The sequence below is a fragment of the Colobus angolensis genome, unplaced genomic scaffold (genome assembly GCF_000951035.1).
Source record: "Colobus angolensis palliatus isolate OR3802 unplaced genomic scaffold, Cang.pa_1.0 Scaffold12, whole genome shotgun sequence".
NCBI classification, from domain to species: domain Eukaryota; kingdom Metazoa; phylum Chordata; class Mammalia; order Primates; family Cercopithecidae; genus Colobus; species Colobus angolensis.
Genome location: NW_012113141.1, coordinates 3,839,115 through 3,866,547, shown reverse-complemented (window position 1 = coordinate 3,866,547; position 27,433 = coordinate 3,839,115). Strand labels below are relative to the sequence as shown.

The window sequence follows — 27,433 nt, the reverse complement described above, 5'->3', positions numbered from 1 at the left end:
CAGTGAGCTGAAATCACACCACTGCACTCCAGCCTGGGTGACAAAGCGAGACTCTCTCTCAAAATAAATAAATAAATAAATAATAATAATAATCAGCTCAAAATCATTCTTATGCCAAAGGCATATTTTGGAGTAGCATATTCTGATCTGCTAAAGCCATATTTTAGAGTAACATATTTTGAGTTTTTACAATAGTAAATCTTTCTCCTTTTCTGAAATGTGCATTTATGACCATAAACTTCCCTCTAAACATAATATTAGTTGCATCCCATGTATTTTGGTGTATCATATTTTTATCATTCAGTTAAAAGTATTTTCTGACTTATTCTTTGACTTGGAACTTATTTTGAAGGATATTGGTGTTAGAAGAAAAGTGTTAGACAAACTACATTTAACGGAGTTTAATTGAGCAAAGAATGATTCACAAATCGGGCAGTCCCTAGAACCAGAATAGGTTCAAAGTGACTCTGGTGGTTGGAAAGGATTTATGGACAGAAAAACGAAAATGAAATACAGAAAACGGAAGTGAGATGTGGAAACAGCCAGATTAGTTGCTTTGCAGCCAATCCAAAAGGCAACTAAGCATTCGCCTTATCTGAGCATGGTTTGAACCATTAGTCGCCTGTAAGTGGTTGAAGTATGACTGCTATGATTGGCTAAGACCTACTTGTTACAAGAGTAGGTTACAAGGCCAGGCATGGTCGCTCACGCCTGTAATCCTAGCACTTTGGGAGGCCAAGGTGGGTGGATCATCTGAGGTCAGGAGTTCAAGACCAGCCAGGGCAACACGGTGAAACCCCATCTCTACTAAAAATATAAAAATTAGCTGGGCATGGTGGTGTGCACCTAATCCCAGCTACTCGGGAGGCTGAGGGACAAGAATCACTTGAATCTGGGAGGTGGAGGTTACAGTAAGCCAAAATCATGCCACTGCACTCCAGCCTAGGTGACACAGTGAGACTGTCTCAAAAAAAAAAAAAAAAAAAAAAAAAGAGTAGGTTATAGTCTGTTTACACATCCAGTTAGGTTACAGTTCATTACTTACCGAGAAACCTTTAGGCCAAATTTGAACTATGTAAGGAGGCAGCTTTAGGCTAAATGTAATTTAACCCTTGTATATTTTCAAACATTTTGATTTTTTTTTGTTTACTTTTTGTTCTTGTTATTGATTTCCTGCTTAATTCATTGAGTAACATTCTCTGTAAATTTTTAATCCATTGAAATTTTTTGAGATATTTTATGGCCCAGTAAATGGCCAATTTAGGTAAATGTTCAGTATGCGCTTGAAAAAAAGACATATTTCTTTTGTAAACCAAAAGCAAAATCCTAAGCTCCCCAACTGATTGAATGGACTCCCTCTGGGCCAAGGGAAACCTGAAAAAATGAATTCCCAATCATGATGGGAAGGGAAGTTGGATAAGCCTCATTATGCCCCCTCCCTTTTGGAGTTTAGGCACAACTGGCCAGCATTAATATTAAAATAGAGATCATAGGATTGACAAAACAGACTCTTTGTGGTAATAAAACACAAAATTCCAACCTAATTCTGGTATGGCATCACATGCTCTCTGCAGGCTGCCACCTATGAGACTTCATCTATGTAACAAGTGCCTTGGCTTCCACAACCCCCTTGTCTTAGCTCAAGCGTTCCTTTCTACTGACTTCTTAAGCCTTTAGACAAAGCTTACTCTTTCAACCAATTGCCAATCAGAAAATCTTTGAATCTACCTATATGACCTGGAAGCAGTCCCCTCCCCACAAGACATCCCACCTCTTTAGGCTGAACCAATGGACACCTTCCATGTATTGACTTATGTCTTTGCTTGCAACTCTTGTTCCCTAAAATGTATAAAACCAAACTGTAGCCCAACCACCTTGGGCACACTTTCTTAGGACCTCTTGAGAACATATCCTGGGCCATGGTCACTCATATTGGCTCAGAATAAACCTCTTTAAATATTTTACAAAGTTCAGCCTTTTCATCAACACTTTGGTATATGTGTACAGTGTCCTATTTATGTCAATTGAGTCAAGCTTATCATTGTATTGTTCAATTTTTTTGTATCTTTACTGATTTATTGTCCACTTGTTTTATCAGTTAAAGAGAGAGGTACGTTAACATACTTAACTACAGTATGTATTTATTCTGTTTCATTACCTCAGTTTTCTTCTTTAGGGTCTCTTTTATACATGGGTTGGATCCTCTCTATCTTCCCCATCTATCACTTTTATATCTTTTTTTAACCAGTCTCCACTTTTGATTTTTTAAATTTCCTCTTTTTCACCATCTATTTCTCTTATGACATTATTTATATTATTTATTCACTCTAGCTTGTTTTTATTTCTAAAATGGTTGGGGTTTTCTTTAGAAAAGAAAAATGTTTTTTTCCTAACTAAATTCTGTGTGAGCTCTTTTCAAATTTCCTTGTGTCCAATTATCTCATCTCTTAATTTTTAGAATCCTGACTTATGCTTTAGTTTCCTAAATTCTGTCATTTTAAAAACTCTTCTACTTCATTAAAAAATATCAAATGAAAAATTTTATTTATTTTGTAGGGCATGTCTTTCCAGAGATCATTGCCTGATGACCTGTTACTATGCTAATCAACTTCTTTTTCTTAAAAAAAAAAAAAAAAAAAAAAACTGAATGGGACTGGATTTCTCCTCTGCAATCCTTTTACATTGCTTTTGTTTAAATGAGATAGATTTTCGGGCAGTCCTCAATGGGGAGAATGGGAAAAGAGTTCTTGGCCAAGATTCATGACTCTAGGGCTCCCTCTTCTGTTGTACTGAAAAATGTCTTTAAAATGGGCTGAAGAGTCTGGGAATGACTTCCTCTGTAGCCCTCCCCCAGTTTTGTCTGGACCTTCTCTTTATGTGGCTCCCTGTCTTGCTCAGTTTAGAGTCTACTCCCAGCCATTTTGCCTCTGTGTGAGGTTTTGTCCTAGAAAGACTATTTAGCTGGCAAGTTTCAAGATTTTATGGGGAGATTTCATGGGTTGTTGGGAGGATTAATTTACATGATAATTATAAATTCACAAGGTGCCTGGCAGATAGTGCATGTTAAATACGGGAAACTTACACTTACAATGATTAATACCCACTCATTTATCCCTACATCCTAGTCCAACCCAGAAACACATGCTGTTTCCTTCAATGTGAGTCACTCTTTTTTGTCTCCATGCCTTTGACCCTGTTGTTCTCCGCCTTGAAAACCTCTGCACAGTCTTTGCTACCTGCCAAACCTTCACGTGCGTCTTGTTCTGGTAACATAGAGACCCAAACCCACTGCTCCCCTCCGAACCACAATAGCTCTTCATTGCTAAGCCAGCCACACATCCCAAACCACCTTAAAGTTTTATGCCAATGACCTCACTTTTATTTTGATCTTTTACTCTGCGCCAAGCTCTTTAAACACATTATTACCTCATTTCATCTTCACAGCAGTGCCCTGAGTTAGAGGCATAGTTGGATGGGTACCATTGTTGGTCTTATTTTACAGATGAGGACACTGCAGTTTAAAGAGATAAATACTTGGATACAAGGTTAATTGTTGTTAGTTGAAAGTGGTAGAGCTGGAATTTTGACCAGGCAGTCTGGCTCTCAGAACTGTAAGTTCAATTATGGTGCCAAAATGTATATATGGATGGTAGGCTCCTTTAAGGATGGAACCCTATTTTATGCTTCTTTGTAGCCCTCTCTGTGATCATTAGCACCTCGTGCATAATATGTGTTCATTAAAGACCATCAGTGAATAGCATGGGGGATGAATGTACGAATCCACCTGTGCTAGTCAAATGCATGGGGCTGTGGGGCTTTCGGAAGAAACTTTGCTAGCTAAAGGCAGATGAAAAAGTCTCAGACACTGTTCAGTTTCTTCCAAGAAGTCATTAGTCAGACTCTTACTCAGAACTTCTTTTCTTTTTTTCCATTCAGGTTTGCGCTCAGTGAGACATTTATGTTTTCACAAGCCCTTGGCCACTAGTAATCCATCAGAAAACCCCAACCATGGCTCAGCCTGGCTGGTTGGCCAGACCCAATAGTAGACAGACCCTCAGAACATTCCCAAAACCCACACCAAATTTTTAAACTGTATAATCTAAGGTCACTGCTCTCACAGAGAAGTAACAGACCTATTGTTCTTTAATAGAAATATCAGAAAATTGGGAGCTCAGGGATGAGTTAGAAATCCAATTTTTCCAGACATTGGAATTTCACTTGAATGTGGATTTACTAGCCAGCTGTATGAGCCAGGCTCCTGTGACAGCACTGGCCTCAAGCCAGAAAACCTAGGTCTGCTCCCTGCTTTGTCACTTGTTGGTTGCATAATGTTGGGCAAGTACTTCTTGCTGGGTCTCAGTTTTTTTAATTAAAAAAAAAACAGGGATAACAATATTTTGCCTATGTCACAACATTGTTAGGTGCAGATGAAATAACACACACAAAACTCTTTGTAAACTGTAAAGTCTGTGTCAGACAAAATCAAGAGTAGGGGTCATGGAGCCAAATGCAAAAATGGGGGCTACCATTTCTAAACAGCTACCATGGGTCTCCTGAAGCAAATGAGGTGCAAGAAGGCAATCTGGTGAAAGGGAAGGATGAAGAGGAGAAAGAAAAGGAGGTAAAAGGCTACAAAATCTGAACAGGAACTACAGAAGGGACAGAAGAGAAGGGGACCCTGATGTCTTTCCAGTTCCTCTAAGTATAGGTTCATTCTGGGAGATTCCTACAGTAAGCCTTATAGCAATCCTCAGTGTTAACATTGATTTAAAACAAAACAAATGCAGGTCTCTTCATCTGTTCAGTCTGCTATAACAGAAGTACCACAGACTGGGTGACTTAAAAGAACAGAAATTGATGTCTCCCAGTTCTGGAGGCCAGAAGTCTGAGATTAGGGTGCCAGCTTGCTAGGCTCTGGCAAGGGCCCTCTTCTGAGTTGCAGATGGCTGTCTCCTCATTTCATTCCAGTCCTCTGGAGCCTCTCTAATAAGGGCACTGACACCATTCGTAAGGGATTATGACCTGATTACTGCCCTCATGGCCTACTGCTTCCCAAAGTCTCCACCTCCTAGTACCATCACATTGGTGGTTGGGATTTGAACACATGAATTTTGGTGGAAACATAAACATTCAGTCATTACAGCGGGAGAGTTTACTTCTACTACTCATTTCCACAACATGCACATTCGCATTCTAGGTTCTTGTTTGGTTAACTGATAGAGTTAATGTGGTGGGGTGAACCTCAGACCAAAGGTGTTAGAAATGCTCTCTTTGTGCTCCCTAAATTGGGTCAATCTCATATGAAAATGTTGTCGGTATGAATTTGTAACCACCATAGGTTTGTTCATAGCCCTCACCATCATGGGCTTAGATTTCTGTGCTAGGAGCTGGGCATGGTGGCTCATGCCTATAATCCCAGCTACTCGGGAGACTGAGATGGGAGGAGCCCTTGAGCCCAGGAGTTTGAGACCAGCCTGGGTGATATAAGAAGACTACCTCTCAACAACAACAAGAAAAAAGATCTCCATGTTAAAACAGGAAAAAACAGCTTTTCTTTGCTGCGTCTACTGCAAGAATGAAGACCATTCTCAGCAATCAGACTGTCGACATTCCAGAAAATGTCGACATTACTCTGAAGGGACGCACAGTTATCGTGAAGGGCCCCAGAGGAACCCTGCGGAGGGACTTCAATCACATCAATGTAGAACTCAGTCTTCTTGGAAAGAAAAAAAAGAGGCTTCGGGTTGACAAATGGTAGGGTAACAGAAAGGAACTGGCTACCATTCGGACTATTTGTAGTCATGTACAGAACATGATCAAGGGTGTTACACTGGGCTTCCGTTATAAGATGAGGTCTGTGTATGCTTACTTCCCCATCAACGTCGTTATCCAGGAGAATGGGTCTCTTGTTGAAATCCGTAATTTCTTGGGTGAAAAATACATCCGCAGGGTTCGGATGAGACCAGGTGTTGCTTGTTCAGTATCTCAAGCCCAGAAAGATGAATTAATCTTTGAAGGAAATGACATTGAACTTGTTTCAAATTCAGCGGCTTTGATTCAGCAAGCCACAACAGTTAAAAACAAGGATATCAGGAAATTTTTGGATGGTATCTATGTCTCTGAAAAAGGAACTGTTCAGCAGGCTGATGAATAAGATCTAAGAGTTATCAAGCTACAGAAAGAAGATGCCAGATGACTCCTAAGACCTACTTGTGATATTTAAATGATGCAATAAAAGACCTGTTGATTTGGAGCTTCTAAAAAAAAAAAAACAGGAAAAAACAAACAAAACAAACAAACAAAAAACGTCTTCATCTGAATTTACTAGTGGTTGCTATACCTACCAGAGTCCTTTGAGTCTTTTAAAGTAAAACAGAAAGAACAGAATAATCTAGCACATAGTAGGCAGTCAATAAATATTTACTGAATGAAGAATAAAGAACAAATATTACAGAGTAGCGATCCTTAAAAGCTCTCCATTAGAAAACCCACTTCTGTTACCTAGAAAGACAGAATTAAATACATATATCAAAAATGTACATAATACATACATCAAAAAGCATAAACAAAATTGGAAAAAAGTAAGTGAAATACTAAGGAGCCAAAAATAACAAAGAAGCAAAAACTAGAGGGTAAACCAGGCCAGCAGCCAGGGATGCCCTGAGGACACAGGCCAGGCCAGAGAAGCCAGGACCTCAGGCTACGGTGACCACAGGAACAACAGGAAATAAGGTCGGGCAGGGTTGCAGAGTAGGGGAATTGAAGCTGAGACCACTCTATGTAAAAACCTAAATAAATACTCAAAGGGCTAATAATGTCAATCAAAGGATAGGCTGTTAAAAGGATCTATTTACTGGGAAAGGGAGTCCAGAAAAAAACTCGTTTTTCTCAGTCTTAAATCTGAGAGGAAGGATGGTCTCTACTTAAACATCAGAACTACAGGTCTACCTTTCCATATGCCACTTGCATGCGTCAGAACATGCCAAGCCAAAAAATAAGCATAAATAAGTCTGAATCGGTAAAAACGGAAGGTGTCTCATAAAAGCATGTGCAAACCCACTTTGGAGGAATGTTCTCAATCCTAAGCTTTGCAGGATTCCCACAGGTAAAGGGCAGCCAAGAATGAGCTCACAATCTAACACTGCAAGCAAAACCCTCAAGGAGACAATCCACCAAGCAGGAAGATTCAGCTGTATAACAAGATAAAGAATGAGCTGCACCAAAGGTTTTATGTATTGGCATAACTAGATAATAAAACCCAAAATGACTACATAGACATGTTTAAAATTTGTTTCAATAACTAGGAGACATAGACATGAAATTTGGAAAAAGAATGAAACAGAGAGTTTACACATAAATTATTAAAAGCAAAAATTAACTAAACAAAAAAATTTCATAGGTAATACTGAGGGAAATGAGGCCACTTATGCTTTGCTGGTAAGAGTGAAAACTGGTGCTTGTCCCTATGGGGGCTATTTATGGCAAATTTATTACAAAATTGAAAATGCATACTGTTCTGTTCCAGCAATTCAATTCCTGGGAATTTATTCTACAGATATCCTCCACATGTCCAAAAGGAGGTGTGTACAAGGTTATTTACTGCAACATTGTTCATTAGAGCAAAAGACTATAAATAACCCAAATGGCCATCATTAAAAGGCTGGCCCAATAAGTTACGGTTCATCCATATAACGAAATACTATGCAACATTTTTTTAAAATAAAAGATTGAGGAAATTATGTGCTATAAGGTAAGATTTCCAAACTGTATTAAGTAAAACTAAAGACAAAGTACACAGCAAGATGTATAATAGTGTTCCTTTTGTGTGAGAAAGGAGGAAAATTTTTTTAAAAACTGTTTATATTTGCATTTGCTTTTACTGGCATGATGAAACTCTGAGAGGCCACCAAATAAATTAGGAAAAAAAAAAAAAAAAAACAGTGGCACCTATGGAGGTCAGTTGGACTGGAACAAATGGGGAAAGAGGCAGAGAAGGATTATTCACTGTATATTTTTTTCCACCACTTTGATTTGTGCATCTTGGTAAGTGTATTACCTAATCTTAAAACCCAAAGGATGAATTAATAGTACATTAGACACATCTGAAGCAACAATTCATGAATTGAAAAGAATAGGAGAAAAATAATGGCAACTCAGTACAAAAAGGCTGAAAGTGGGAAATAAGAAAAAAACATAACAGACATGGAAGAGAGAGTGAAAAGGACTATTATATCACCAGTGGCATTCAAAAAGGCAAAAGGTAGGCTGGGCACGGTGGCTCATGCCTGTAATCCCAGCACTTTGGGAGGTTGAGGCAGGCAAATCACCTGAGCCCAGGAGTTTGAGACTAGCTTGGCCAACATAGTGAAACCCTTTCTCTACCAAAAATACAAAAATAGGCCAAACCTAATGGCGTGTGCCTGTAGTCCCAGCTACTCAGGAGGCTGAGGTGGAGGATAGCTTGAGCCTGGGAGGCAGAGTTTGAAGTGAGTCAAGATTGTGCCACTGCACTCCAGCCTGGGCAACAGAGCGAGATCCTGTATCAGAAAAAAAAAAAAGCAAAAGGTAGACCAAACGCGAGAAATGGAATATACGACACTATAACAGCCAAGATTTTTTCCAGAATGTTAAAGGATGTGAATCCTCAGACTCAGGAAGCACCACAGATCCCAAACAGAATACATTTAAAGAAGTCATCTCTAGATATGTACTTCATAGTAAATTTTCAGAAAACCAAAACCAAAAAGATCTTAACAGCCTCCCCAACACAAAAGACAAATTCCCTACAAAGAATGACAATTAAACAGTAGCAACAGTGGAAGCCAGAAACTGTGACATAATAACTTAGAAGCGCTGACGGGAGTCAACCAGCAATAACTTCAAAGGGTCAACCACCTCAAATGATAATTCAAGAACAAGGATGAAATAGACAGCTCAGACAAACAGAAACTGAGAGCATGTGCTACCAGAGAGATTCACTGAAAGCACTTCTAACGCCCACTCAAGGAAAAGAAAAATTATCGCCAAAGAAAGCTAGATCAAAGAATAAATAAGCAAAGATCCTGGTAAACATGGGTAAATACAGACAAATATTGATTATATCAAATAATAGTACTAATAAATAATTTAGCAGAGGAAAAATGAGATGGAACTAAAATACTGGACAAAAATAACTTTCAGAATAACAAAAGATGATTTTATTATTTTATTTATTTATTTATTTTTTTTGAGGTGGAGTCTCACTCTATCACCCAGGCTGGAGTGCAGTGGCGCAGTCTCAGCTCACTGCAACCTCCACCTCCTGAGTTCAAGCGATTCTCCCCGCTCAGCCTCCCGAGCAGCTGAGATTACAGGTGCACATCACCACACCTGGCTAATTTTTGTATTTTCAGTAGAGACGGGGTTTCACCATGTTGGCCAGGCTGGTCTCAAACTCCTGAACTCAGGTGATCCACCCACCTCGGCCTCCCAGAGTGCTGGGATTACAGGTGTGAGCCACCGCACCCGGCCAAAAGGTGATTTTAGTTAGCAGCATTCTGAGATCTTTGTATCCTTGGGAAGGCAGGAAGTAGTAAACAATTTTAGACTTTGTTTAGAATGCATATTAGCATTGTTACGGGTAACCACCAAATAATCAGAAATAGAGGTTGTAAGAGCTAAACTAGTAGAGAGTAAAGAATGTAATTTTTTTAAAGTTCAGTCAACCTAAAAGAAAGAAGGAAGGAGGGGAGGAAGAACACACAGAAAAAAGCAAGACAATAAACAAATATAAAATATTATGGTGGAAACAAACTCTATTAGAACAGTAATCACAATAAATATACACGGACTTAACACATAGTTAAACAGATAGTCCCTCAGGCTGGATGACAAAACAAAATCCAACTAATTGTGTTTAACAGAGGCCTACCTAAGATGTAAGAGCACAGCGAATTTGGAAGTAAGATGGAATACATCCATGCTGGGAACAAATCAAAAGAAAGCTGGTACACTTAAAAATTATTAAAATAGGCCAGGCGCAGTGGCTCACGCCTGTAATCCCAGCACTTTGGGAGGCCGAGACGGGCGGATCACGAGGTCAAGAGATCGAGACCATCCTGGCCAACATGGTGAAACCCCGTCTCTACTAAAAGTACAAAAAAATTACCTGGGCATGGTGCCGTGTGCCTGTAGTCCCAGCTACTTGGGAGGTTGAGGCAGGCGAATCACTTGAACTCGGGAGGCAGAGCTTGCAGTGAGCCTAGATCGTGCTACTGCACTGCAGCCAGGCGACAGAGTGAGACTCTGTCTCAAAAATAAAATAAAATAAAAATAAAATAGTAGATTCCATGTTACATATATTTTACCACAGTTAAAAATAATACTAAAAAAAGGAAAGTTGGAATAGCTCTATTAATACCAGACCAAATAGACGTTTAGGCAAAAAGCATTATTTGAGATAAAAAGAGCCACTACACAATAATAAAGAGTTCAATCCTGGAAGCCAACACTATACTAAACTTGTTTAATAAAGCAGCTTCCAAACATATAAAGCAAAAACTGACAGAATGAAAGGTATAGAGAGAAGTTAAACAATCTACCTTCATCGTAGAAGATTTCAACATGGCTCTCTCAGTGACTGTCTCAAAAGACCACAGATTTGAACATAGAACCCTGCTTCCAAAAATTAACAAATATATATTCTTCTCAAGTACACAGGAACATTTACAAAACTAAACATTTGGTAGACCATAGAAAAAATGTCAATAAACCTTAATGAATGGGTGTCATACAGACAATATGCTCTGATGACAATGCAACTATGTTAGAAATTCATAACCAACAGACAGCATTTAAAACCCCCATGACTGAAAACGTGGAAAGCACACTTTTAAATAACTTACAAGCCAAAAAAGAAATTATAAGAAAATGTAGAAAATATTTTAAAACTAGGCAATTATGAAAATACCACATCCCAAAACTTTAGAGACACAGTTAAAAAGATTCTTAGAAATGTAGAGGCTTAAAAGATCACTTACAGAAGCATTTCCTTACTGAAAATAAAGAAAAAGAAAGACTGAAAATTAATGAGCTAAGGGTTCAACTCAAGAAGTTAGAAAAAGAACAACAGAAGAAGCCCAAAGAAAAGGGAAAAGGAAGGAAGTGAAAAAAAAATTTTTTATGACATTAACAAAATGGAAAATAATAATACACTGGAGAAAATCAATAAAGCCAAGAGTAGGTTGTTTGAAAAAATTAATGTGATATGTATAAATCTTTATCAAGACTGATCCATAAAAAAGAAAAAAGCAATTTTTTGAATCTTTTATCAAAATAGGGCATCACTACCAACTCATAAAGATTTTGTTTTTAAGAGAAAGAACATTGTAAACAACTTCATGCCCACAAGTGTGAAATTTTAGATAGTGTGAAGGATTCAGAAAAACATAACTTGCCAAAACTGATACCAGAAAACAAAACAGAAAACCTGAATAGAGCTACTGGATCCAAGACATGGACCCAGTAGTTTAAAATCTACCCAATTACACCAACAGAGTGCCAATCTTCTATAAGCCTTTTGCAGAATGGAAAAAAAGGAAAGATTTCTTCAGTTCTTTTGTCTCATTTTATGAGACAAAGGGCAAAACAAGAACTGTGGGTAACACTGTTGAGGGCTGAGGGAGAAGAACCTCAAAGTTTCACAAACTTGTAAAGAAAAGGCACTAAAGAATTATCTCAGGGTGAAGAAAACACCACCTGTGACTGCATTTTGGATCTTTAATATATGCACAATAATTACCATCTAAACTAGTTTTGTTAAAGGACCTCTTTGATTTCAGGCCACAGCTGTAGTTTATGTGGTAGGTGCTGCACATCAGCAAACGCAATCACGCTGTATCTCCCTCGTGCATTCTATGTCCAGTGCTGCCTTCGTCTGTTCCTGCTGCTATATCAAAAGGCCTTAGGGTGGGTAATCTATAAATAATAGAACTTTATTACTTACAGTTCTGGAGGCTGGGAAGTCTAAGATCAAGGTGCCAGCAGACTCAGTGTCCGGCGAAGGCTTGCCCTACTCCATAGACAACACCTTTTGTCCTCACACACACAGCAGAAGGGTAGAAAGGCAAAAGGGACTAATAGACTCCCTCAAGCCCTTTTATAAGGGCACTAATCCCACTCATGAGGGCAGGACCCTCTTAATACTCTTAATACTTCTTAATACTATTGCACTGAGGGGTGTCAACAGAAATTTTGGAAGCACACAAACATTCAAACTATATAGCATTCCAGGCCAGGCGCAGTGGCTCGCTACTGCAATCCCAACACTCTGGGAGGCCGAGGCGGGTGGATGACCTGAGGTCAGGAGTTCAAGACCAGCCTGACCAACATGGTAAAACCACATCCCTACTAAAAAAAAATTATAAAATTAGCCGGGTGTGGTGACACATGCCTGTAATTGCAACTACTTGGGAGGCTGAGGCAGGAGCCCGGTGTGGTGGCACGTGCCTGTAATTGCAACTACTTGGGAGGCTGAGGCAGGAGAATCACTTGAACCCAGGAGGCATGGGTTGCAGTGAGCCGAAATTGTGCCATTGCACTGCAGCCTGGGCAACAAGAGGGAAACTCCATATCAAAAAAAAAAAAAAAAAGAAAAGAAAAGAAAACTATAAGATTCCATCCCTGGTGCCCCCAAAACTCATGTCCTTCTAACATACAAAATACGTTCATTCCATCTCAATATCCCCAAAAGTCTTAACTCACTTCACCATCAACTTTAAAGTTTAAGTCCAGTCTACATTTCATCTGAAGATCATCTTGAATAGTCCCAGCTACTCAAGAGGCTGAGGGGGGATTAAGGAAGGAGACCACTACTACTCCTGCTGCCCTCCTCCCCACCACCTTGCCTAATTCACAAGACAGGAGGAAAGAGAGAAAGCAAAAAGTTAGAAAGAAACAAAAGTAAGATAAATAGCCAGACGACCTTAGCACCACCACCCGGCCCTAGGAGTTAAAAAAAGTAATAATAATAACATCAACCCCTGACCTAAACTACTTGTGTTATCTGTAAATTCCAGACACTGTATGAAAAAAGCATTGTAAAACTTTGTGTTCTACAGTAGTAGGCATACTACAGTATGCATACAACTACATACAGTAGTATGAAGTTATGCATGTAGCCCCCAGTCACGTTTCCCATTCATGCTCAATTTATCACGACCCCTTTTCACATGGACCCCTTAAAGTTGTAAGCCTTTAAAAAGGCCAAGAATTTCTTTTTCAGGGAGCTCGGCTCTTTAGACATCAGTCTGCTGACGCTCCCGGCTGAATAAAAAACCTCTTCCTTCTTTAATCCAGTGTCTGAGGAGTTTTGTCTGCGGTTCGTCCTGCTACAGGATAATCACCTGAGCCCAGGAGTTTGAGGCTGCAGTGAGACTGTACCACTACACTCGAGCCCAGGCCACAGAGTGGGACACAGTCACTTAAAAAAAGAAAATGAAATGACAAATTTTAAATGAGTATCATCTAAATCACATATGGTGAGACTTAAGATTTAATTCAAACTGAGGCAGGCCAGGCACGGTGCCTAACCCCTGTAATCCTGAGATAGGTAGATCACTTGAGGTCAGGAGTTCGATATCAGCCTGGCCAACATGTTGAAACCTCATCTCTACTAAAATACGAAAAATTAGCCGGGTGTGGTGGCACATGCCTGTAGTCTCAGCTACTCGGGAGGCTGAGGCAGGAGGATTACTTGAACCTGGGAGGCAGAGGTTGCAGTGAACCGAGATTCCCACCACTGTACTCCAACCTGGGCAACAAAGTGAGACTCTGTCTCAAAAAAATAAAATAAAATAAAATAAAATAAAATCACCCTGAGGCAAATTGCTCTCCAACTGTCAACCTATGAAATAAAAAAAGTTATATGCTTCCAAAATACAATGGTGGGGCCAGGCACGGTGGTTCACTTCTGTAATCCCAGCACTTTGGAAGGCCAATGTGGGCAGGTCTCCTGAGGTCAGGAGTTCGAGACCAACCTGGCCAACATGGCAAAACACTGTCTCCACTAAAAATACAAAAAAAATAGCTGGGCATGGTGGTGGGCATCTATAATTCCAGCTACTTGGGAGACTGAGGCAGGATATTCGCTTGAACCTGGGAGGCAGAGGCTGCAATGAGCCGAGATCACACCTTTGTAGTCCAGCCTGGATGACAAGAGGGAAACTCTGTCTCAAAAAAAAAAAAAAAAAAAAATGGTGGGATGGGCATAGATAGACATTCCCATTCCAAAAGGGAGCAATAGGAAAGAAGAAAGGGGAGACAGGCCTTGACCAAGTCCAAAACCCAACAGAGCAAACAACAGTAAATCTTAAGACTTGAAAATAATCTTTGACTCCATGCCCCACCTTCTGCATACACTGGCATGGGAGTCATGCCCCTAGGCAACACTGTCCCCACAGCTTTGCTTGGCACCACCCATGCAGTGGCCCTCATGTATTGTAGTCCAGTCCCTGAGACTCCAATGGAGTTACATGGTGGTGGCTCTCCTGGTCTGGCATCTGCAGGGTCACTCTGCCCCCATGGATCCACTGGGAGCCCTAGTGGGGGCTTTCTGAGGTGGCCTCAACCCCACAGGTCCACTAGGCGTTTCCCTAGTGGGGGCTCTCTGAAGTGGTCTCACATCTATGATAGTTCTCTCCCTGGGCCCCAAGGCTCTCTAGGACATCCTTTGAGATCTAGGCGGTCGTAGCCATGCCCCCACTGCAGTTTAACACTGCGTGGATACCATGCTCCAATGTATCCAATTTCACACTTGTGAGCATGAAGCATGGCACTCCAGCCATGGAGCATGGGATCCATGGGGCAACCAAAGGGGCAACCACTGTAGACTACGCTGCCCCTGGGCCCACTAGCCACACTTGAGGTGACCAAGGAACTCTGTGCCAGAATGCACGGGGTAGAAATCTGATGCAGCCCGGGGCAGCCAACCCCAAAGCCCCAAAGGCATCCTGGGTCCCTCCCTTGAAACCATTCCGACCACAAAACCCTGGCACTCTGGCCTGTAATAGCAGCCTTGAGGATCTCCAAAATGCCTTAGGGGCCATTTTCTCATAGTCTTGATGAATATCACCTGGCATTCTACTATCCATACAAATCTCTTTATCAAACATCCACTTGGCCACACCATTGGAATTCTCTCTCAAACACTTTCTCATTCTTTACAACCTGGCCATGCTGAGAATTTTCCAACTCTTTTAAGTTCTATTCCCTTTTAACTATAAATTTCACCCTTAATTCATTTCTCTCACCTTCTGTTTTACTATAAGCAATCAAGAAAAGCCATGCTGCATCCTCAGCACTTTGCTTAGAGATTTCTTCTACCAAATATGCTATTTCGTTGCTCATAAGTTCTGCCTTCCACAAAACATTAGAACACAAACACAATTCAGCCAAATTATTTGCCACTTTATAACAAGGATCACCTTTCTTTCACTTAACCAGAAGATGTTTCTTATTTCCATGTAAGACCTCATCAGAATAGTCTTTACTGTTTATATTTCTACCAATGTTCCACTTGCAACCACTTAAATAACCTCAAAAATGATCGAAGCTCTCTCCACAGTTCTCCTCTTCTTTTGAACCCTCACTAGAAAAACTCTTTATAGTCCATTCACGGCAATACAAGATTTTTTCAGCATGAACCTCAAACTCTTCCAGCCTCTACCCATTACTCAGCTGTAAAGCTGCTTCCACATTTTTAGGTATTTGTTATAGAAGCACCCCACTCCCGGCACCAATTTCTGGCTTAGTCTACTCCCGCTGCCATAGCAAAATATGTTAGACTGCGTAATTTATAAATAATAAAAATTTATTTCTCACAGTTATGGAGGCTGGAAAGTTCAAGATCAAAGTACCAGCAGACGTGGTATCTGGTGAAACTTTGCTCTCTGCTCCACAGATGGTGCCTGTTACTGTGACCTCACATGGTGGAAGGGCAGAAGAGCAAGAAGGTACAAACAGACTCCCTCAAGCGCTTTTATAAGGGCACTAATCCCTTTCATGAAGACAGAACCCTCATGACATAATTACCTCCTAAAGACCCCACTCCTGAATACTATTACATTGAGGATTAAGTTTCAACATGAATCTTGGAGGGACATGAACGTTCCAAGATAGCAAGATTTATGGCACTGTTGTATCTAGAGTAGATATTTTATAACTTAAAAAATCAAAACCATATATGATATCCACATGCAAAAGAATGAAATTGGACCCCTTTCCATACACAAAAATTAACTCCAAATGGATAATAGACCTAAATATAAGAGCTAAAACTATAAAACTCTTAGAAGAAAACATAGGAATAAATCTTCATAATCTTGGATTAGGCAGAACCTTCTTAGACATGGCATTAAAAGTATAAGCAAGAAAAGAAAAAATAGATAAATTGAACTTCAACGAAAGTAAAACTTTTTTTTTTTTTTTTTTTTTGAGACAGTGTCTTGATCTGTCACCCAGGCCAGAGCAAAGTGGTACAATCTTGGCTCACTGAAGCCTCGACCTCCCAGGCTCAAGAAATCCTCCCACCTAAGCCTCCTGAGTAGCTTGGACTACAGGGGTGTGTCACCACTCCCAGCAAATTTGGTGTTTTGTTTTCTTTTTTTTTTTTTAGAGACAGGGGCTTGCCATGTTGCCCAGGCTGGTCTTGAACTCCTGGGCTTAAGCAATCCTCCCACTTCGGCCTCCCGAATAGCCGGAACTACAGGCACACATCACCATGCCTGGCTAATTTTTGTATTTTTTGTAGAGACAGGGTTTTGCCACATTGCCTAGGTTGGTCTTGAACTCCTGGACTTAAGCAATCCTCCCACCTCGGCCTCCCAAAGTGCTGGCATTACAGGTGTGAGCCACCATGCCTGGCCAAAAACAAAACATATTTATACTTCAAGGGCACCCTCAAGAAAATGAAAAGAAAGACAACTGTCAAAATCGGAAAAAAAAAATTGCAAATTCTGTATCTGATAAGGGTCTAGAAGCCAAAATGTAGAAAAAACTATTACAATTCAACAATAAAAAGATAACTCAGTTCAAAATAGGGGTAAAGGACTTGAATAGACATTTCTCCAAAGAAGGTATACAAATGGCCAATAAGCATATGGAAAGATGTTCAACTTCATTAGCCACTGGGAAGATTCAAGTCAAAACCACAATGAGGTACGACTTCACACCCACTAGGATGGCTATAATCAAGGTTTGGCAAGGAACTAGTGGAACCTTGGTTTGATTTGGAAAGGAGGAATTAAAACTCTCATAAGCTGCTGGAGAAATGCAAAATGATGCAATTACGTTGGAAAACAGTTCCTCAAAAAGTTAAACCTAGAGTTACCACATGTCCCAGCAATTCCACTCCTAGATATATACCCAAGAGAAATGGAAACATATGTACACACCTGTACACAAATGTTCATAACAGCATTATTCATAACAGCCAAAAAGTAGAAACAACCCAAACATCCATCAATTATGAATGGGTAAACAAATTGTGGTATGTCCATACAATATAATATTATATAGCCAAGAAACGGACTAAAGTACTGATACATGCTACAACATGGATGAACCTTGAAAGTATCATATTAAATGAAACAAGCCAGACACAAAAGGCCACGTATCCTATAATTCTTTTTATATGAATTGTCAAAAATGGGAAAATTAACAGAGACATAAAGTAGAATAATGTTATGAAGAAATGAGAAATGGCTGTGCACGGTGGCTCACGCCTATAATCCCAGCACCTTGGGAGGCCAAAGTGGGCAGATCACTTGCAGGTCAGGAGTTCAAGACCAGCCTGGCCATCACGGTGAAACTCCATCTCTACTAAAAATACAAAAAAAAAATTAGCCAGGCGTGGTGGCATGTGCCTGTAGTCCCAGCTACTGGGGAGGCTGAGGTGAGAGAATCGCTTGAACCTGGGAGGCAGAGGTTGCAATAAGCCAAGATCACGCCACTGCACTCCAGTCTGAGTGACAAATCAAGACTTCATCTCAAAAAAAAAAAGGAAAGAAAGAAAAAGAAATGAGAAATGACCACCAGTGGGTATAGGTTTTCTTTATGGAGAGTGATAAAGATGTTCTAAATTGACTGTAGCGGTGGCTGTACAACTCTGTGAACTAAAAGCCATTGAATTGTATACTTGAAATGGGTGAATTATATGGTATGTGAATTACATCTCAATAAAGTTGCTACTAAAGAAAACCATATACATGGTGTCTGGTGATTGAACAAATTATGCACTTGTTGAAACTTGTGTCTGAGGAAAAACTGTGCTTAATGCACATTCAAGTGTCAAGTTTCAGAGGGACAGGAGGACAGCTGTTATCAGCTAAACGAGCCAAAAACAGTCATCAACCTTAATGTCATTTTGGCTCTTTAATGGATACCCTAACAACCCAGTATCTCTTGGGCATTAGCCACTTCGTAAGCCACTTGAAACCTGCCATATGCACATTTTATCATTAGCTGGAAGGATTTGTAGAATTCCAAAGTCATCTCTTTGATTTTATAGATGAGGAAACCAATGCTCAGAAAGGGGGTTGATATCTACTGCCGTGAGGCATACAGTAAGTTTCGGGTGAAGCTGGGATCAGAACCTGTTTAGACTTTGCCTCTCTTTTCCTGCAGATACTTTGTAGGACTTCTATGTCCCTCAAACTGGCCTTCCCGTCATGGTCAGGAAAGAAACTCCTCACAGGCTTAGCATCCAAGTCAAGCCATGGGTGAGAGCTGGAAAGGGATCAGGAGGCTGCAATTTCTAGAAAAGGCAGGGGACACTGCAGAGAGAAGATGGGGCCAGATTCCGAGAAGATAGCATAAGCCCCTGTTCCTGTAAGAGTAGGGACGCAAGCAGGGACATAAACGCAAGGGATGAGCCCCAAAGTGTGACCCATGAGACATGATGTCACATGTGGTCTGGAGCCGCTACTTCTTCCCATCATATACACAGTTATGAGAACAAGTTGTGAGAACCACCTCCCCGCTTACCCAGCTGCCCCCACCCCAGAAGCCATGTGATTTTGTCCCCCAGTGCCCTGTAAGTGAGTCACTCCACCCATGGAAACCTCACCCCACCCTGACCTCAAGCAAAGCAGAGTACAGAAGACACGTCCTCTGGTGCTACCAGACCACTCTCACCAGCACACATGACCTCAGCAGGGCTGGGGCCAGCGTGGAGACCACTGGCTGTTCTCACAAAGTGAGGAGCAGGAGAGCCTGTCTGAGGAACATGCTTGGGGTTTGGAGCCTGGGCTAGACTGGGATGCAGGTTGAGCAGGAAGTGGATGGCAAGATTAGAGCAACATCTCTCTTTCCCCACTCAGGGAGGAGGGAATGGCCACAGGCACTGACACTCCAGAAGAGCCAGGCACAGTTCCAAGCCCTTCACAACAACCCCTAGGGTCTACATGACTTCTATCCCAATTGTTCAGTGAAGAAACTGAGGCACAGTGAGGCTGAAGAACCCTACCAGTCCACACCGCTGGTGCATAACCGAGCTGGCCAGGACTCGGCAGTCTGGCGTGCAGGCCCACACTCTCAGCCCCGCCTCTGCATGCCTCTTACATCCCACACATGTGATGCTGTGCGTCAGAAGCAAGGAGATGGCCCTGCTGGCCTGGGCCGGGTCTCAAAGTCCTCAGCGCACCGTCCTCCTCCGCCTGTATGTCCTGAGTCCCGGAGCCCCAGCAGCTCTGCTCGGCAGATGAGCCTCTGGCCCTGCTGCTCGCTTCCTGAGGGCTGTCAGTGGGGGGCCGGATGAGGGCTGAGGACAGGGTGGGTTCTCGTGGGAGGGGAGAGCACAAAGGACCTGTGACCACAGCTGGGGGTGGGGCAGGAAGTAGAAGTGATCTGAGTGGTGGCTGGTGCAAGGAGCCACAGTGGGCTGTCTGGGGGGCTGATGCCACCATTCCAGGAGCCTCAGTGAAGAGAGGACATCTGCCTGTGTAGCCGCTTCTCCATACGGGACTCCAGGTAAGGAGAGAGCAGGGACCTGGGGGCCTGGGGCTCTGGGTGGAAGGGAAGAGCCTGATGGAGCAGGAAGTACCGTGACCTAAAAGACAAGACACCTGGGTCACAGACAGCGCCAATCACTAACTCGCTGGGCAGCCCTGTGCCCACCCTGGGCCTCAGTTTCCTCATATATGAAATGAAGAGGTAGCGTGCAGTTTCTAAGGCCCTGCAAGAGCTGACATTAAAGCTTCTAAGAAAGATGGAAAGAGGCTCCCAGGGACAGAATACCATGAGAGTCAGGATGAAGGCTGAGTTCCCTGGATTAGGGTTATGACCGTGCCCGCCTCCTAGCTGGGAAGAGCCCAGGGCCTTTGAAGATTCCCCTGGCCTCTTTGCCTCCCTGGGGCGAGTCATGCTGCCTGGAATTCCACCCTTCAAGTCACGCCTTTGGGCAGGGCATGGAGGCTCCAGCTATAATGGGGGCTCTCCATAGCCCTCCTGTGCCAAAGCCTGTGGTACCCAAGGGGAAAGACCTTTGAAGAGCTCACCTTGGATAAGGTTAGAGAAAAGAGGTTCCAGATCGTAAACAGGCCCAGGGGAGGCCCCAGAAACACCTTAAAATTAGGAAGAACTTTCTAAACAATCGTTGCCCATAGTAGGCAATAGGGGGGCCCCTGTCACTGCTAAAGGCCGCAGAGCTTGGCAGGGAGTGGCAAAGAGGGGAGGGACAGCAGGAGGGGATCTGAAGAGCAAACTTCGAGGCCTCTCCCCACACAGGATCCAAGGGTGTGGTCAGGTTGGCAGCTTTTCCTTTGTTGTTTGTTTGTTTGTTTGTTTTGGGCAGAGTCTCACTCTGTCACCCAGGCTGGAGTGCAATGGTGCGATCTTGGCTCACTTCAACCTCCGCTTCCCAGGTTCAAGTGATTCTCCTGTCTCAGCCTCCTGAGTAGCTGGGATTACAGGCACCTGCCACCATGCCCAGCTAATTTTTGTATTTTTAGTAGAGACGGGGTTTCGACATGTTGGCCAGGCTGGTCTCGAACTTTTGACCTCCAGTGATCTGCCCGCCTCGGCCTCCCAAAGTGTTGGGATTATAGGTGTGAGCCACCACACCTGGCCAGGTCGGCAGCTTTTATTCTAGAATTCGGGCTGATGTTCTTCCATAAAGCTCCGAGGAAAGGCCCCAAAGGGAAAATGGGAAGAATAGGGGCAATATAGGACCTCATTTCTCTTCCAATTCTGTTAAGGGCTCAGTGGGAGGGAGAGAGGTTAGAGAGAGTGACAGAGACAGAGAAGCAGAGTGAGTCAGGGTGGGCAAAGGGTGGCTTGTTCTGGGGCCAAAAATGACACTTCTCCAGAATGAAGGCTTCCTCAGGTCCCCAGGCCCCTCCCCAAATCTGCTACAGCTACTCTGTCCCCTCTTCTGTGGCCACAGCCCCCTCCCCACCACCCACAGTTGTGTCCTGGGGACAGAGTCATCCACCTAGATCCCCATTAGACCTTAGGGGAATTCTAGCAAGGGGCTCCCCTTGGCTGTGTGACCCTGCGCAGGGCTTTTCCCCTCTCTGGGCCCATCTGTACAATGTGGGGGCTGAACCAGGCCTATAAGGGACATACCAGCTCTGACATTCATTGAATAATGACTTAAGAGATATCTCAGCCCCTCCTCTTCCATGTGCCCTGATAATCCATGGCTATGGGGGAAGGGAGCAGTCATCCTCCATCCCTCACCCATGGCTTCCCAGAGCCCAAGTGCCCCCTGTCTCTGCAGCTCCATGGCGGCCTGCCTGCTTCTCCTGGGCATCCTTCTCCTGCTGCTGCCCCTGCCGGTCCCTGCTCCCTGCCACACAGCCACACGCTCAGAGTGCAAGCACAGCCACAAGTTTGTGCCTGGTGCATGGCTGGCCGGGGAGGGTGTGGACGTGACCAGCCTCCGCCGCTCGGGCTCCTTCCCAGTAGACACACAAAGGTTCCTGCGGCCCGACGGCACCTGCACCCTCTGTGAAAATGCCCTACAGGAGGGCACCCTCCAGCGCCTGCCCCTGGCACTCACCAACTGGCGGGCCCAGGGCTCTGGCTGCCAGCGCCATGTAACCAGGGCCAAAGTCAGCTCCACTGAAGCTGTGGCCCGGGATGCGGCTCGTAGCATCCGCAACGACTGGAAGGTCGGGCTGGATGTGACTCCCCAGCCCACTGGCAACGTGCATGTGTCTGTGGCTGGCTCACACTCACAGGCAGCCAACTTTGCAGCCCAGAAGACCCACCAGGACCAGTACAGCTTCAGCACTGACACAGTGGAGTGCCGCTTCTACAGGTGAGAGCTGGGGCTAGGGGGTGGAGGGCTGGAAAAGGTGTGGGAAACTCTAGATGGTCTAGGAGCTCTGGAAAGGCAGAGAGAGTCCTCCAATCAAACTTGGAGGCTGCTTCTACCAGGAAGAAACTGCAGTCCTGGCTCCCAGACTTCAGGTGATTCAGCCCTGTGGCCTCCTCTCATCCACGAGGTCCCCAATCTGGGAGTGCCCAGTGAGACACCAAGTAGAGAGAAAGTGAGTGAGACCATGTCTGAGAGCCAACAGGGTGCCATTTAGCTCTAGGGAGTACTCAACCCTCCCTTTCCTGGGCACAGCCAGCCTTCCATGGAGTCCTTCCTGGATAGGGACAGAGGCAGGAGACATGGCCAGGTCATCCTTCCTCATTGCTGTGTAACCTTGAGCATCTCACTTCTCTCTGAGCTTCAATCATCCACTCAACCAATACTCACATCTGCCTATGGCAGGGCCACACTGCTGAGCAACAGCAGTTGCCACCCTAGCCCCTAGAAGGAGGAGTTCTGGGACCCAGATTCCACATCTGAGAAAGGCACAGTGTTTGTGGGCCAGCCCCAAGTCACCTGCTCTGATTCCTCAGACCTGGAGGCCACGTTTCCTCTACAGAGAGGCCAAGTATGGCCCAAGCTGTCAGGATCCCGGGCATGTGGGACCCATCCAGGGGGACAGATGGATGAAGGCCACATGACTAGGTTCCAAAGCCCGATGGATACCATCAGTGCAGGATCATTGCTTTTATGTTCTTTTTTTCTTTTTCTTAAAAAAAAAATTAGAGATAGGGTCTCACTATGTTGCCCAGGCTGGTCTCAAACCCCTGGACTCAAGTGATCCTCCCACCTCAGCCTCCCAAAGTGCTGCGGTTACAGGCATGAGCCACTGTGCCCGGCCAGGATCATTGCTTTTATGATAAGAAAATTAAAAGGAAAGAAAAAAAAATGTTATTTTGAAAAGGAAAAGAGAAAATACCTACACAGAGCACTGAGGTCCCTGAGGGGTGAGAGCGGAGGCCTCCCTGTCAGCCCCATGCCACAGCGCTTGCACTCTGGAGGCCCCTGGGTTCCAGTCCTAGTTCTGCCCACTTACGTGTGACCTTGAGCAGTCCTGAAGGAGTTGTTTTTTTTTTTTTTTTTGAGACAGAGTCTCGCTCTGTTGCCCGGGCTGCAGTGCAGTGGCCAGATCTCGGCTCACTGTAAGCTCCGCCTCCCGGGTTCACGCCATTCTCCTGCCTCAGCCTCCCGAATAGCTGGGACTACAGGCGCCCGCCACCTCGCCCGGCTAGTTTTTTGTATTTTTTTGGTAGAGACGGGGTTTCACCGTGTTCGCCAGGATGGTCTCGATCTCCTGACCTCGTGATCCGCCCGTCTCGGCCTCCCAAAGTGCTGGGATTACAGGCTTGAGCCACCGCGCCCGGCCAGGAGTTGTTTTATTGAATGGCGGAAATACTATCCCTGGGCCCAGCTGAGGTCTCTCTCTTCTCGCAGTTTCCATGTGGTACACACACCCCCACTGCACCCTGACTTCAAGAGGGCCCTCGGGGACCTGCCCCTCCACTTCAACGCCTCCACCCAGCCCGCCTACCTCAGGCTCATCTCCAACTACGGCACCCACTTCATCCGGGCTGTGGAGCTGGGCGGCCGCATCTCGGCCCTCACTGCCCTGCGCACCTGTGAACTGGCTCTGGAAGGGCTCACGGACGACGAGGTGGATGACTGCCTGACCGTCGAGGCCCAGGTCAACATAGGCGCCCGCGGCAGCTCCTCTGCCGAAGCCAAAGCCTGTGAGGAGAAGAAGAAGAAGCACAAGATGACGGCCTCCTTCCACCAAACCTACCGGGAGCGCCATTCGGAAGTGGTTGGCGGCCATCACACCTCCATTAACGACCTGCTGTTCGGGAGCCAGGCCGGGCCCGAGCAGTACTCAGCCTGGGTGGACTCGCTGCTCGGCAGCCCTGGCCTGGTGGACTACAGCCTGGAACCCCTGCATGTGCTGCTGGACAGCCAGGACCCGCGGCGGGAGGCACTGAGGAGGGCCCTGAGTCAATACCTGACGGACAGGGCTCGCTGGAGGGACTGCAGCCGGCCGTGCCCGCCGGGGCGGCAGAAGAGCCCCCGAGACCCGTGCCAGTGTGTGTGCCATGGCTCAGCAGTCACCACCCAGGACTGCTGCCCTCGGCAGAGGGGCCTGGCCCAGCTGGAGGTGACCTTCATCCAAGCGTGGGGCCTGTGGGGGGACTGGTTCACTGCCACGGATGCCTATGTGAAGGTGTTCTTTGGTGGCCAGGAGCTCAGGACCAACACTGAGTGGAACAGTAACAACCCCATCTGGTCAATGCGGCTGGATTTTGGGGATGTGCTCCTGGCCACAGGGGGGCCCCTGAGGTTGCAGGTCTGGGATCAGGACTCTGGCTGGGACGATGACCTCCTTGGCACCTGTGATCAGGCTCCCAAGTCTGGTTCCCATGAGGGGAGATGCAACCTGAAACATGGCCACCTGAAATTCCGCTATCATGCCAGGTGCTTGCCCCACCTGGGAGGAGGCACCTGCCTGGACTACATCCCCCAAATGCTTCTGGGGGAGCCTCCAGGAAACCGGAGTGGGGCCGTGTGGTGAGAACAGTGAGCTTGGAGAGGACTAGTGTGCTTGGACTGAAGGGGTTCTCACAGTGGGAGCCAGGGCTGTCTTAGACCAAGCTCGTCCAACCCGAGGCCTGCATGTGGCCCGGGATGGCTTTGAATGCGGCCCAACACAAATTCGCAAACTTTCTTAAAACATTATGAGATTTTTTTTTTTTTGCGATTTTTTTTTTTTTTTTTTTTTAGCTCATCAGCTATGGTTAGTGTTAGTGTATTTTATGTGTGGCCCAACACAATTCTTCTTCCAATGTGGCCCAGAGAAGCCAAAAGATTGGACACCCATCAGATAGATGGAAAAGGGAGACTCAGACTATTTTTCAGGGAGGTGGCTGGGTGTACACGCCAACCTCGATTCACCCTGTCCAAACTGCCTAAGCCCTCCGTCATTCTCGAGCCCTGCAGTCACAGCTACACAAATCACAGCTTCAGCCAGGCGCTGGGCAGAAAGGCCAAGCTCCCACCAGGATGCCCAGGACTGGTCTTTTAGGACCCTTCCCTTGAGCCCTCTGTGGTGTGGCAAAGCCACTTCATTGCTTTAACTAGAGTCCCATCAGCTCCAGCTGCTCTGTCTTCCTTGCCCACAATGCTTTGCCCCTCAGACAAATGGAGGCCTGTCCTGACCTGTCTCACCGTGTACATAGCTTGATAAAGGGCCAATAAATATGATGTTCTGGTGATCATCATGGCGGTGTTGTGGCGGAGGAAAAGATGGGACCAAACAAACTCCAGAGATTAACTTCTACATTAGCAACCCAGTGAAAACAGGCGGGCAGGTAACACATATAAACTGCTTTCCCACTTCTGTCAGAAACGTGGGGACCCAAAATATTTTACCTTCCTCATAATTCTCTGACTCAAGAAAGCAGCAGCATAAACGTGGTGATAAATGGCAACAGGCATTCAGCTCCCAGCTGGAAGACAATAGGGCATGGTGAGGACTGTGGTGAACTGAAGAGTGTACATCTTACGTGCGGGGGGAGGGGCTGCAGTGCTGCTCCAGCCAAACATTTCATGCAGGAATGTGAGCCCCGTACTGCCAGGTCTTCTACTTTTTAAAAGTCAAACCACAATTTGACTTCTAACTGTGTCAGTTAATTTCACTTTGTGAAAATAAACCTTTGTGGGCAAACATGGTACAAGCTAAAGAGAACATGTGTGTGGACCATAATTGATCCAGGGCCATCTGTTTTGAAAGTTTTACTTTCAACAGAACCATTTTGCACAAAGCTGAAAAGCTCTCCCCTGTCTCACAATTTCAAGGAAAGGAGCATTGGTTCTAACAAGGTGGGCTCTGTGGGCTTCCTAGGCCTTGGATGCAGAAAAACCCAGAGTTTCGGGTTCCAACATAAGATGAAATGGTCTTTGTTTCACGTGCCTGGGACGTAGGCCTCAGCACACAGTCCCATGGAGTGGGTGGCAAGATTCCAGGCGGCTTCCTGGACACAGCTGTGCAGGCTGTGCAGGGTCATTGTCAGAGGGTCCAGAGGAGCGGGCACAGCCCTTCCGACTCTCTTTGAAACTCCCTATAAGCTAAGTTCTTTGAAGTTTGTATGTGATCCACAGGCCCAAATGCCAAGCAGTGACATTACACTAACCCTAAATCCCCAGGGGGGGCAGGAGGGGTGACCAAGGACCAAAAGCCTGGGTGAAACTACTGTTACCACATGTCCCATTCACAGACACACTCAAACGAGAACATGAGAGAGACCTCGACACTTCACAGTGGCTGCTGCACTCACTGGAAACAAACATGGGGGTGGGCAGTGCCCCCTGGGGAAAGCGGAGTCACAAGGCCAGGGCAGGCCTGGCTCAGGGGACAGCCCTGACAAGAAATGGAAGTCTTGTTCAATATCTATGTGATCAGTGACCCCCAGCAAGTCTCTCTGCTTCCTGGGCCCCAGTTTCTCCAAAAGGACAGTCTGTTTTATTCCCTTCTCAGGACTGTCTTGAGCCTTCCTGGTGCTACAGGAGGGTGCTGGAAGTTGGTCTGGTTTCATACATAGGGAAACTGAGACCTAGCAGGAGGAAGGGATTTAACTGTAGTCACAGAAGAAGTTAGTGCCAGAAAGAGCCAACCCTAACTCAAGACCCAGCATGACATTTTCATTTCCACCCCGCCTGGACGTTGGGATGCTTTGGCACACCTGAGGCCCCCTTGTTTGTTTGGGGAAGTCTCCACTGTGCTAGCCACCTTCCGTTTGCCCTTCAGGTCTTGTCCCCACCTGCTCCACCCTGCTCCGACCCAGGGGACTGACCTGTCTGAGCCTTGTCAGTGGGCAGATTAGGGAGGTGGAGTACAAATAGTAGGGCCTTTGCTCCCCTCCATGTCCCTAGTGAGGTGGGCTTGGGCTGGCTGTGTCCCTCGTGTCACTGCACCTCTCCAGGGACCTCTGCACATCTCACTCTCTCTTTTTTTTTTTTTTTTTTTTTTGGAGACGCTGGCTCTGTGCCCAAGCTGCGGTATAGTGGCATGTTCTCAGCTCACTGCAA

The 27,433-nt window shown here is 44.9% G+C and overlaps 1 protein-coding gene and 1 pseudogene across 3 annotated transcripts; both read left to right on the top strand.

Moving 5' to 3' along the window:
* Positions 1–5,556: 5,556 nt before the first annotated feature.
* Positions 5,557–17,367, top strand: LOC105501506 (annotated as a pseudogene). Its single transcript, XR_001000204.1, has 2 exons — positions 5,557–6,157; positions 17,356–17,367. The product of XR_001000204.1 is annotated as a 60S ribosomal protein L9-like (transcript).
* Positions 17,368–19,733: 2,366 nt separating this feature from the next.
* PRF1 (perforin 1 (pore forming protein)) lies at positions 19,734–25,620 on the top strand. Of its 2 annotated transcripts, none has more exons than XM_011927476.1 (3): positions 19,734–20,004; positions 21,755–22,297; positions 23,792–25,620. In XM_011927476.1, exons 2-3 carry the CDS (start codon positions 21,759–21,761, stop codon positions 24,918–24,920), a joined length of 1,668 nt encoding a protein of 555 aa, XP_011782866.1. In that variant the 5' UTR covers positions 19,734–20,004; positions 21,755–21,758; the 3' UTR covers positions 24,921–25,620. The 2 variants fall into 2 exon arrangements, with proteins under 2 accessions (XP_011782866.1, XP_011782872.1); XM_011927482.1 differs by having other exon boundaries at positions 19,874–20,004; positions 21,729–22,297.
* The last annotated feature ends 1,813 nt before the right edge of the window (positions 25,621–27,433 follow it).